This window comes from Malaya genurostris, chromosome 2, assembly GCF_030247185.1.
Source record: "Malaya genurostris strain Urasoe2022 chromosome 2, Malgen_1.1, whole genome shotgun sequence".
Classification (NCBI taxonomy): Eukaryota; Metazoa; Arthropoda; class Insecta; order Diptera; family Culicidae; genus Malaya; species Malaya genurostris.
In genome coordinates this window covers 243309995-243322982 of record NC_080571.1, presented here as the reverse complement: position 1 = coordinate 243322982, position 12988 = coordinate 243309995, and the positions used below count along the sequence as shown (strand labels likewise).

General features: G+C 37.2%; 1 protein-coding gene across 2 annotated transcripts in view; it reads right to left on the bottom strand.

Moving 5' to 3' along the window:
* Window positions 1–825: 825 nt before the first annotated feature.
* The window catches only part of LOC131428407 (uncharacterized), a 90757-nt gene continuing 78594 nt past the window's right edge, over window positions 826–12988 (bottom strand). The window contains exons 5-7 of one of the 2 annotated variants that reach the window (XM_058592354.1): window positions 8756–11155; window positions 8488–8695; window positions 826–2141 (exon numbers count right to left, since the gene is read on the bottom strand). In XM_058592354.1, coding sequence (XP_058448337.1) covers window positions 1581–2141; window positions 8488–8695; window positions 8756–11155 — 3169 coding nt within the window. In that variant the 3' untranslated portion in view covers window positions 826–1580. Of the gene's footprint in view, window positions 2142–8487; window positions 11156–12988 lie in introns of both variants that reach the window. The other variant, XM_058592353.1, reaches the window with a different exon arrangement.

The window sequence follows — 12988 nt, the reverse complement described above, 5'->3', positions numbered from 1 at the left end:
GAAAAATGCAACGAAGTGAATTTTAGGAATTACTGACCCTTCAGCAATTAAAAGTAAACAAAGAATTCGTTTAATTCAATTGTCATCATTCAATTTCGGATTAAGCTTTCATTTTATTTCTTTATAATCGTACAAAAAACATTACATCACTTGTGTTTCGGAGACTTGCAATTGAAAAAATAATATGCAATTCAGACTATTGTTAAATATGTTGGTTGATTCGTTGAAGTTCTTCGACACATTCTAGAATGTCTTTCTGACAGTGAAAGCAGTATCTGGAAACTACTTTCAATAAATAATCAACAATAATTACTATACTTACTGGGTAGATCGTAAATTCTCACGCCTTCGTTTTGGACTAATTCTGGAAATTATCGCCGAAATATTTGGTCAGAAAATAACTGCGCCGCACCAAGTAAAAATTTAAAACGTAAATGACAGTTGACTTTCCGAATTTCGGCAAAAGCTAACACATAGGTATTTCGAAGTTTCGGCAAACGCATTTGCTGATTTCGAGTTAATTGTTTATCGCCGATGAGTTCAGCAAAAGATTTTGCCAAATCTTAGCGAAAAGATGCATTTTCCCGAAAAATCAGTAAATCTACTAAACCATTCTAGGAAAACATAAAATTGATTTAAATTTGGATAGCACCGTGAATAATGCATACTACAAACATTCTCTCAAAGATCTTTAAACAAAAATATTGTGTTCGGTTTCAACTATAAATTTGAGCAAGACTTTCTTTCACAAGGCCTAGGGATTGCGTGTTCATGCATTTATCGTAACTATAAAAAAAATTAATTATTTTGAAATATGTACAGATTTATATTTATTTTAGTCTCCTAAATCTAATTTCGTATCGGACTATTACTGAACGTGTCGCTACCGTATAATGTAGATACAACTCCTAATAATTCAACTGATTGAAATTTACAGATGCCATACAACAGCACGATATGTCTCTGTCATGCTTAGTATGCACCGCACTTAATCCAAGTTACACTGCCCTAAGGTACTCTCGTTCACTAGAATAAATAGCTTTCGTCCGGTCTCTGGCTAAAAAATATGCATTGAAATTCACTTCGATCTTATGAGACAGTTTTTCAACTCTTTAGTACAGTTACGTACAGTGAACTGGTAATAATGCACAATAAAAGTAAAAACCCTAGCATACATACAGAAAATACAGACACAATAAGAATTCTATTGCTGCGCGTTGTATTGATAATATGTAATTCTGACAAAAGTCAGACAAAAAAATTATCATTCAATCCAAATTTCGCTCCGCTTCAGTTCCATTTATTGCAAACGAGGCTAATGTTTTCTAATCGTGTTCGTCGTCATCATTATTTTTTGTTCATCTTGACGCTACCATCCATTGGGCATCAAACTGCACAATGACATCAATTTCCTCGTGCGCAGCATTTACATAATGCTCTGAAATAACGTCTATTTCCGCACTCATACATAACGGCACAGATAATTCAACTCAACACAAATCGTTCACAGTACACCTTTCATTCATTCAGCACTCAATCGCAGCGACGTGTTCGCATCTTTCGGCGTCTCGAGAAAAAAATCACGCATTGACTTTCTTCACCTGTGGAAAGAAAGCCTCTATCGGCAGAATCGGGTCTTCAGTTGCTAGGGTAAAATATCCGGGAACCCGCCTAGACAGCAAGCCCTTATTGACCGATTTGAAGCCCTTTTCCTTGCTGGCAGACAGCGTCAATTCGACCACCCTTTTCGAATAATCAGACGAAGCACTATTCAGGTCCCAGTCCCCGTCGGTAAACGAGTTGGACGCAGAATCTTTTGGAGATATTTTCATAATCGCCGTCTCCGGATGTCGGTATATCTCGGTCGTGGTGGTGGACGATGAGGATGCCGGGACACTGTCCTCGTAGCGTTGTTGCGTGTCCACCGTACCCAAACTGCTCAGATCGTCGATCGCCGTTTTGGTTTCGTCCGAGGTAGCCAGCAGGCTATTGTTCTCCTGTTCCGGGTCCTTCTGCGTGTTATCGGGCTCTTTTTTGCGGTTGTAGTTCTGAATGCGCTGTCGTAGGCTGATTTTGGCTGGCCGTCGGTTTGCTAGTGTATTGGTATTCAGACTGGATGGGATGGCAGTTCGGCTGAGTGACTGGAACAAGAAATAAATCGAGAAGAAATATAAATGGAACATAAGCATATCAGACACTGCCAAACGAACAAGCGAAATGGTCTATGAAAGTACATCTAAAAGTTGAGTTTTGATTCTAGTTGATAGCACTGGAGGTGTCGAATAGAATACAAAAATAAATATAAAAAATTTTCCTATTCATGTGCTTGAAAAATACAAGCAAAGTTTTACACAGCATTCAGACCCAGTCAGCTTCAAGTGAGAAAGACCTCACATGTTATTTCAAATGTATCACTCATTTGTGAAAGTAACTTTCGCGTGCACATGTTTGACAGCATGTACGAGTTTCGAAACAGATTTTTTACGTAAACACTGTGAGCTAAATATCTTGGTAATATGATGCCTCTGTGCTAGTCTTATTCTTATAAGGGTTTATAAAAATTATAGCATACAAAAGGCGGGTAGGTAATGTCACAGACATAACTGGAAGACGCGAATACAAAAAAAAACATGCTTGCTTCTTTGATACTTCCAAGTATCGATAATCCTTCGTATTCGATTAATTGATTCCTGGGTAGATGTAAATAATAAACAAAGATCAAAACAATAAAAAATGTTACCATCATATCTTGTCTTGATGTTTCTGTGCTGTCATAGCGACACTTGATGGTTTCTTGATATTGTATCGAAGGAATCGAGACATTGTAAAATATCTGTTTAGCATCAAAATTAGTTATTATATCTGATTTCGTTATTGATGAGATATTCCAATTTCATTACGTAAAAATTCGTCTTCTATAAATATTTTTGTTCATGCTTTTATATTACAATGATAGAATTTTATATTTTGTTGCTATTTTCTCATGCACACTTTGTTATGATTTTTGACATTTTGACTCTTATTTCAAACAAAATAATGTTAATTTCTTCCATTGAGACGTTTGGTTTTAATAATAAAATGTGTTATTTGTTTGCAAATAACATTTACCCGAGTTTTGTGAATTATGCGACTTTTACAGCTCGATTTCCAAAATTCAGATTTGGAGTTCAGATCTAAAATTTAGTAGGACACTGAATTTAGTTCCAAATTCTGAACTTCTATTCCGGAGGTAAATCCCAAAACTAAGTTCTAAACCTAAAATTTAAATTCAATCAGGGTCTGAATTCCGTTTTAGAACTCAGCTCCAGAATTCAATCCAAATAAGGCTTTTTACCACGCAGAAGGTTCTGTTGGTGGAAGGTTCTTTCCACGACGTCCAGTTCCAAGTAAGCTAACAAACGTGATGAATTTTTTTCATTGTTACCGAAAGTTTAAGCACTTAATTTTTTAGTTATTTGTAGATATCTCACACAATTGAAAATTTAAACGTAAATTTTTGATCATATTTCTGATGGCATGGAGAAATAATTACGTTGTTGTGCTTAGTACAACTCAAGATATCCACGATTGAGTTCTACCCATTCTTCCACCGGGCTAATTACAAAAGTAAAGTAAGACGTATTCAAGTCAGTACAACAATGTTATAGTCGTTTTTTGTAGATTTACATCGTAGGAAAACTTCGAAGAGTTCTTTTGGAATGTATCAATAGAATTATGATAGAATTGATTTTCAGGAACTGGACTTGAAATCACGAACTAAATTCAGAACTTGGAATAGGCTCAAAATTCAGTTGAATTTAGCTCCGAAATCTAGTTCTAGAATCCTATTCCAGAATTCAGTTCCAGCATTTAGGCTCTGAATTCTGGAACTAAATTCTGAAACTGAGTTTTGAATCTAAATTTTGAAACTATGTTCTAAACCTGAAACTAAGTTCTGAATTCAGGTGGACTTCTTTACGATATCGCTGCGGAACTCATTGAGCATGAGAATGCTTCCGAAAGCAGAAAGGTAACTTTTCTTTTGCCGGTTCGAATAGTAAATGGTAAAAGGTACTGTCCGGCATACCAAAGACTCGAGTGATTTGCATTGATGAGGTGCTCAAGCTCGGCTCCTCTGGAAGAAGGTAAAAGTTAAGTTACTAAAAGAAGTTACTACCTTCAGTACTAGCATTCTGTAGTTTTGATATTATTTATATTCGAAATTGAAACAACCACGTAACTTCGGAAATCCGCGCGAAAAACGTTTTTCAATCCACTTATCATATATAGTACTGTGACATTCATCAAAATAATTTTGTTCAATTTTTGAAAGAATAACCGTAGTCGCTTTGTTTGACCGTCTACTACTGATTGGAGTAGTTTTGATGTCGATTTTAATTTTTTTACGTTTTTTATTTCGCCCCTCTAATTGATTCTGTACCACACGAATTGGAACCACACGACCTTTCATTTGAATCCAAGTTTGTGGAAATCGGTCAAATCATCTCACAGTGGAAAAAAGTGGATCAAAAACGCGACGATTGTTTCAGAGGCATGATACAGCTGACCACAGAATACTTTTTTGGTGTCAAATGGTCAGTAAAATCGATTCTATGTATTTAGAAGGACCGCACGAAACGCTGTCATGTTCATTTTACCCCAAGCTCCATTATTTTACTGTGTTGTATTCAAGCTTAGCTATATAACATTAAACCGAAGTACTTGCAGTAGAGCGAATAAAGTGTTTCTGGTGTAAAAAAGTCTAGCAAATCGATTGTATATAGTTTTAATGACAGTAGCAAACTCGTTGTGCCGTTTTACCCCATTTCTTTTCTAGTTATAATATTCAGTTGAAATATGATCTACAATTCAAAAGCAGATCCAACACGATGTATCAATATTGGTTCATATTACGTACACAATAACCGTGATCCAATTGAATACAATGGGAGTAACAGTAGTAGCCTGCTTAATCCGTGTTACCTCAATTTATTTCATAAGTCGTGGTTTAATTTTCTTTCAGATTCCGAATGGTGGCTGATTGCGGTTGATGAAAATCGATTGATATTATGAAGAAAGACTTAAACATAGAATTACAAATGGATTGACCGCACGAATCTTGTTATACCGTTCTATCCCATTTTATTTCAAAAGTCGTATTTCTTCCTTCCTTATAAACTTCCTTTCACATATAGAAAGCCCTAAAAAGTAGAGTACAAATAGGTTCAATGACCGAACTGATCTTGTTATACCGTCCTACCCCAAGTTATTTCATAAGTCATATTTCGGCTTAAACTTTCTTTCACATACCGAAAGGATGCTGATCGAAGTTAATTAAAATCGAATGTTGTTACGGAGAAAGACCTAAAAATAAGATTACAAATAGATTCAATGACCGCACGCATCTTGTTATGCCATTTTATCCCCAGTTTTACCCCAATACTAATTATCGATATTATTTTTAGGTCTTTCTTCGTAATATCAATCGATTTCAATCAATCGCAATTAGCCTCCTATCGGAGTGCGATAGAAAGTTCATCCAGATATACCACTTATAAAAAAAAGTTGGGGTAAATGGGGTTAAACGGGCTAGTATTGTCATTCATATTATGTGTATTTGAATCACTGAAGTTTTCTACGTAATATAGACCAATATTGTTAGGTCATATTGGATCTGCTTCGGAATTATAAATCTGAATTCAATATAAAACTATTTAGGTGGGGAGATTGGCGTAAACCGATGTAGCACGATTCATGCGATCATGGAAACTATCTGTTAATTATTTTATGAGGTTATGTGTGAAACATAACAAACTGTCTAGTTGAACCATTGTTGATCCACACACTGATCATTAGAATTTTACTTTCTGTAAATTCATGGAAGAAGATGACTTGGGGTAAAACAGAATACAGTTATTTGCGGTCAATCTTATTAAAAACAATCCATGACAACTTATGAACATAACCTTCCGATTAGTCGAATTCTTTTTTTTACTTTCTCTATAGAAAGGTATTAGAATTGCTGGAATAACCAACTTTTGAACGGAGACCCATAGTGTTATATACCGTTCGACTCAGTTCGACGAGATCGGAAAATGTCTGTATTTGTGCACTTTTCGAAGAAATTTTTACCGCTCAATTTTCTCAGAGATGGCTGAACCGATTTTAACAAACTTAGGCTCGTTCAATTGCTATTGTCTGGCCGTTAATCAAGTTTAAAGATCAAATGGCTGTGAATTCTGGTTCCGGAGATATAATGGTATGAGTGACTTAAACGACAAAACATTTAACCACGCAAATTTCTCGGAGAAGGCTAAACCGCGCAAATTTCTCGGAGAAGGCTAAACCGATTTTAACAAGTTTAGTACCTTTTGAAAGCTATTGTAAGGCCATTGATCAAGTTTGAAGATCAAATGGCTGTGACTTTTGGTTCCGGAGATATGATGGTATAAGTGACGTAACCGACAAAACACGTTGTTTTTTACCGCTTATATATATGGGTGCCATTATTTTGGGAGCATCTCTTATTTCGTACAGCACTAATGCTCTAAAGCACCTGGAAAAAAGTCCCCATGCAAAACTTGAGCTAAATCGGACATGGGTGCTGCCCGGCTTTTAAGGTTTGAAAATTTCCGATCTTGAAAAAGCACCATAGGAAGCAACAGCACCATCAAATTTTTTTTAGTGTCAAAAGTGTTAAAATTGCATGAAACGCCGAGATTTAGTGTTATCTCTGAAAGTCGATTTTTTCAAAAAAAATTGTTTTCGAGATGACACTAAATCTCGACGTTTCATGCAATTCTAAGACTTTTGGTATCAAAAACTTTTTTCGATTTCGAAAATTTCATGTGCCATTTCATGTGAGTGAGATTCAGTTGGGAAAATATAATCACTATTTCCGGTGCCTCCAAAACTGGAAACCTCGGTCAAACCATCGCTGTGAAAAGTGAGTGAGATCCATTTTCCGATCTTGAAAAAGCACCATAGGAAGCAACAGCACCATCAAATTTTTTTAGTGTCAAAAGTGTTAAAATTGCATGAAACGCCGAGAATTAGTGTTATCTCTGAAAGTCGATTTTTTAAAAAAAAATTGTTTTCGAGATGACACTAAATCTCGACGTTTCATGCAATTCTAAGTCTTTTGGTATCAAAAATTTTTTTCGATTTCGAAAATTTCATGTACCATTTCATGTGAGTGAGATTCAGTTGGGAAAATATAATCACTATTTCCGGTGCCTCCAAAACTGGAAACCTCGGTCAAACCATCGCTGTGAAAAGTGAGTGAGATCCATTTGGGAAAATATCACTATTTCCGGTGTTTCCGGAACTGGAAACCTGGAACCATGGTAGCCGGAATTGATTTGTTTGATCGTCTACTGATAATGACTATCAAACGGAGTAGTTTTGAGGCCAGTTTAGGAATTATTTTAAGTTTTTTGTTCCGCCCCTTTAAGTGATGGTAAAAAATATCTAGGAATCGGAAACAGATGAAATTCGAAAGTTTTATATAGAACTATAAGACCATGCATTTCAGTCTAAGTTTGTAAAAATCGGTCACACCATCTTGGAGAAAAGTAAGTATGTAATTTGAAATTTTTACTCTAATCATCCTATAAATCCGGAATCGGAAGTCGGATTCAAGTGAAGTTCAGAAGTTTTGTGAAGGACCATAAAGTCATTCATTTGAATCTAAGTTTGTAAAAATCGGTCACACCAACTCTGGGAAAAAAAGGTACGCATATTTATATTTTTGTGCACAGTTTACCTCATAACTCCGGAACCTGAAGTCAGATCCAAACAAAATCTAGGAATGTTATATGGGATTACAAGACCTTTCATTTGAATTTAAGTTCAAGGAAATCGGTTCAGCCATGTCCGAGAAAAGTTGTTGCACTTATTTTAACAATTTTTTGCACATTTTACCCTATTTGGGATTTTTGGATCCGGAGGTCGGATCCAGATAATATTCATTAATTTTGTATAAGACCACAAGACCTTTCATTTGAATCTAAATTTGCAAAAATCGGTCCAGCCAGCTAGTGCAAAAAACGTTACATACATACATACACACACAGATATTTTGCGTACTTGACGAACTGAGTCGAATGAAGTGATTACTATATGCGGAAGGTAAAAAACACAGAACTAAAATAAAAATTTTTTATTGAAAAAATTTCCTCAAAAATTCAAGAAACATTGAGATCTAGTGTTATCTCGACAAAAGTTTGTTTGGAAAAAATCGGCTTTGAGACTTTGGGAGATTTCCAAAATCGAAACATTTTTTTGGGTGCCAAATATCTTACAAATGCATGAGATCTGGTGTAATCTTGAAAAATAATTTTTGTCAGGAAATCGACCTCTCCCAAATCGGCGCTTATTGTTTGACAAAAGATGACTTGAATAAGTTATTTTTTTTTATCATACTGTGATAGTTTGACATAAACACACACAAAATATCGACATGTTATCGTAATTGTTTCGGGAAATTTCAACAAGCCAAAATCTTACCGATTGTGTTGTGGTGTCCTGCTGTCGGATCCGTCCACGGTTGATTATTCTGCTGGTTGTTGAAGACAGTATCTGCGGTGGCATGTCCGAGGTGGCTTTCTTAACCGTGAAGCGATTGTTGTAGCTTCGTGTTCCGGTCGGTCGGAACGAGGTTCTCGTCGTAGTTGTGGACTCATTGGCAGCGGTCGACTTTTCGGTAGTGCTAGAACTAAGCAAAAGCACTTCGTTAGATTCAGCTGTTTTATTCGGACGAGTGTTTAACAGAAACCGATTTCTGGTGGGGAAACGCAATTTCGTTGCTGCCTGTGTGGTCAGTTCTAGGTCCGCTGTACCGAAAGGTGTAGTTGTTGTCGTTCGATTCAGCTTACTGCGGTACTCCTTAATGCTAAAACGGGGACGATTGAGTTCACCACGAGTTCTGTTAATTTCTGAGCTGCTTTCGGCCGACGTTAAACTAACAGAAGTCGTTGTTGTACTGGAGCCATAAGAAACCGATGGTAACCGTAAGCTGGGCTTGGTATTAGGGAGCTTGAAATTAAGTCGTGACCCGTCACTGTCTCTGGTAATCTCACTCGATTTAAACAGATCGTCCAATTCATCGTTGAGCTTAGTTTTCTGACGAATGGGTTTCGGTTCCGCACTGGTTGCTCGGTCCCCACCGGTTGGTCTAAAGCGTGACCGAAAACCATTGCCTCCAATAGCAAACTGATTATTGTCATTGCCATTGAAGATAAAGAACGAGTTGGACGCCGTCGTGGTTATCGGTGGTGCTTGAGTGAAGACATCCTGCTGATCCCCCGTAGGTCGATCTTGATCTTGCTCGTCACGGTTGCCGCTTGGACTGAATCGGTTACGGCTGAAATTAGCTGGCAACTTCTTTCGCTGTTTGCGAATTGAGCTTTCTTCGGCGAGGAAGGGAGTCGTGGGCGGTGACGGAGTAGTTTTGGTTTCATTTTCCGCTTCGGTGGTCGGTCGTAGACGGGCTCGAACGCGAGTTTTATTTGGATTCTCTGTGCTGTCCGCTTCTGCTGAAAACTCGGTACTCTGCTGTGGTTTAGGGCGACGTCTTCGGCCTTTAGATTTGAACATTGGATAAATCGTGGTAGTGCCTTGCTCCTGTGAATCCAGATACGGTCCGAAAGTAACAATTTCCGGATGCCCTTCGTCCAATAGATTTTCTTCTGCCTCGGTGGTGTACTTGTACTTATTGCGACTTCCAGGTGGAATTAATGTGGGATCAGATATTGCATCTTCGATCGTGAAGAAGCTGTGGGTAATTAGAGGTTCTTCCGTTGAGGCATCGGATACCGTTCCCGGAGTGGTTGTTGATGGCCGTTTGTTCGGCGGTAATCCTGTATAACCCGGATGCATCAGCTTGTGCTGTTTGTATTCGCTTTCAGTTGAACGGAAAAGGTGTTTGAAAATGTTGGGCTTTTCAGTTGTTATAATTTTGTCACGACCAATCCAGTTGTCGTTGATGGGCGTGACCAGAACGGGACTGTTGTAGTTGTTGTGATCACCACCGAAAGTAATCGAATGAGAATAATATGGTTGGCGAGGTGTCGTCGTCGATGGATAGTAAGAGGAAGTGGAAGAAATGGTTGTTGATACCGAACTTGGAGTAGAAGTCTGAACGTGAGAGGACGAGCCTTGTTTTACAAACGATTCATACGCAAAACGATTGGCATCTTGCAGGGGTGAATGTGGGTTTATGTTATATTTGTTCAGAATTTCTATTGGGTCTTTACTTGGTTCTGAATGGTGCTGGATTGTTGGTAGGAACGCTTGCTGAGTGCTTGGTGGCGGGGGGACTAGATTTTTACTATATTCATCATGAATTTCATTGAATCCGTTGTGATGTTTAACTTCTTTGAATTTAGCTACTTCATGAGGTTGGTGATCGATTGGTGGCTGTTGGTGGCTTTGGTATGAAGTGAAACCAAAAGAGTCTCCTCCATGATGTTCTTTGAAGGAACCAAATTGGGTAGGATGAACATGATGAGTTTCGAATTGGAAATGAGGATGCTGCATTTTGTGTGGTTTCTCTTTAAAGGCGAAATTTGTAGGAGTTGGTGATGCGGCGGGCGGAGCAGGATGCTGTGTTTTCAAACTAAAACTGTATTTATTCTGTTGCTGCTGCTGCTGTACCTGTTGGAAGAAAGGGGTAAGGACACTCGGAGGAATATGCGGGAAAAGCGGACTGGATGTGGTGGTCGGATTGTAGTCTTTTTCCCCAGAAGAAAGCGATTTCTTGGGAAGATCTGCCTCTGCCGAAATATGATTGTAGTACGATGGAAGTTTGTTCGACTGCTGTAGGTAATTCATCTTTTGGAAATTTTTCATATGCGAAAATGTTTGCGGATAACCAGCTCCAACGCCAGCATGCAGCAAACCTTTGAGCTGAGCATCAAAGCTAGGATGGCTGGCGAGTTGGCTGATAAATTTAGTTTTTGCTGTCTGCAGGGGGCTAGAAGCCTGTCCGAATTGGATGTAGGTACCGTACAGCTGATTCGGCGAGACAAAATGCTCCAAGCGATTCGAGGTGGCAGCTACGGGTTGTTTCTGTCTGTAGGCAACCGCCATGTGTGTTTGAAGTTTGTTCATAACCGGGTGTGGTTTCAAGGTGGATTTTTGATGAATCCCTGGTGGTGAATTGTGAACAGGCTCTCTGGAAAAAAAGAAACAAAAATAATCGATGTATAACTTTCGAAGTTTTTTTTTCATAGAAATAGTATATTCATGCATAGATCACTTATCTAATAGCACTAGCTTTGCGTTTATCTAGGAGATAATATCAAACTGTTTTAGTGTACTAGTAGTTCAACTAGAAATGCTGGGCGTAAAAGAATCGAAGATGATATCAACGATTTGTGTTGCACAGTTTGTTAGGACCTAGAGCCGTTTTGAGCTAGTTTTCAATATGATCAATATCTAACGGGGAAAACAGATTGGAAAATTGACATGCGACTGTAATTATGTAATGAAAACCGCGCAAATGTTTCCGAAGAAACGGGACTCGAACCCGTAGCTAACTTCTAACCGGGGAAGTTGTTTTGCCAATTAAACCCAAGTAGCATGTTAAGTTGCTGTCTTGTATTTTTCTACTGATTGTGAAATTTATCATGTAGGTTTATATTACTATTCTAGTAACTGTTGTGTTATGGAAAATGCGCAATTTTCTGTGTTGTGCAACATATCTTTAAGTTCTTCCGTTATTACGAACATTTATTCACAATGATTGTGCAACTGATGCAAAACTCATGCGTCGATCCCATCACAGAAGCAGTAATAAAATCAGCGAAAAAACAATTGTGAAACTCGTGAAAACTACGACCTAATGTTAACGAGAAATGGAATGACGTTTACAAAAACATAACAAACCTAATTTCTAATAAATAAGTTTCACATTTGACTTTCAACAACTGTACTTAACACAAACATGAATCTTGTAAAATAACCTGCACATGAAAAATGATAATGCTACATGTTGTAGAAATGATCTTTCGTGTTTTTGTAAATGAAAAATCGACAACGAACTGCTTTTTTATGGTGAAACATGTATTCGTACGCATGAAATTTTCTCAAGCGCCTTTGAATTAACGCGTTTAGATGATTTACACCAACTTCTGTGAAAATAACAATCTATTATTTTTAAAGAGAATCATCGGAATGGTGTTTAAAAGACGTATATTCAAACATACTTTGAAATTTCCAGACGGTTTTGATCAAACTAATGTTTTATTGAATCTGAAAATTCTCGAAATGAATTTTTCTTCAATCTTTTCCAATATGGCATCGATGGTAACAGTGAGTTGAATAGAAAATGGTTCACGCAACGTAATGATAATGATATTATCTAAATAACGGGATACTTTAACATGTGAATATTTTAGAGAGAAATATTATACGTTTTGTTTTTATTTTAAACAAACTAGTTGAATTACAATACAGTATAAAGATTTATCTTAACGGGCCCGACATTTGTGATACGCACTGTAGGTATTATTTTGGCAAGCCCATGTGTTGGAGTTGCACAAACAGTATCATGAAAGTAACTTTGATGAACTTTACTTTTCTTTCATAAGTGATGTCAGATCTGCTCATTTTTTCAGCAAGATGAAAACCAAACACAATTGTGCTGATTGAGTTTTGTTTTCATTGCGTATGTAATGATGTATTTCCGCAACATTCATGATAATATTCTCATCTTTGTAAGTTTTGTTTTTATTTCAAATAGATAAATCTTGCATAACGTTTTTGTAAGTTTTGGATTTCATATCATTGTTTTTCTAAAAATGAAGAAAATTACTCACACTGACCTACAATTTTATGAGCCAGTCAAAACTATGCAGACTTAACAGAAACTGTTTTTTCACAGTAAGGTTCTAATTCCGCTTATCAATTTTTATCTTGAGGAGAACATCATTTTGTTAATTTTTCTTCCACAAGAGATTAATAATCATTTCGACATATTTTGTGTCCAATACAATTATGATAGCCA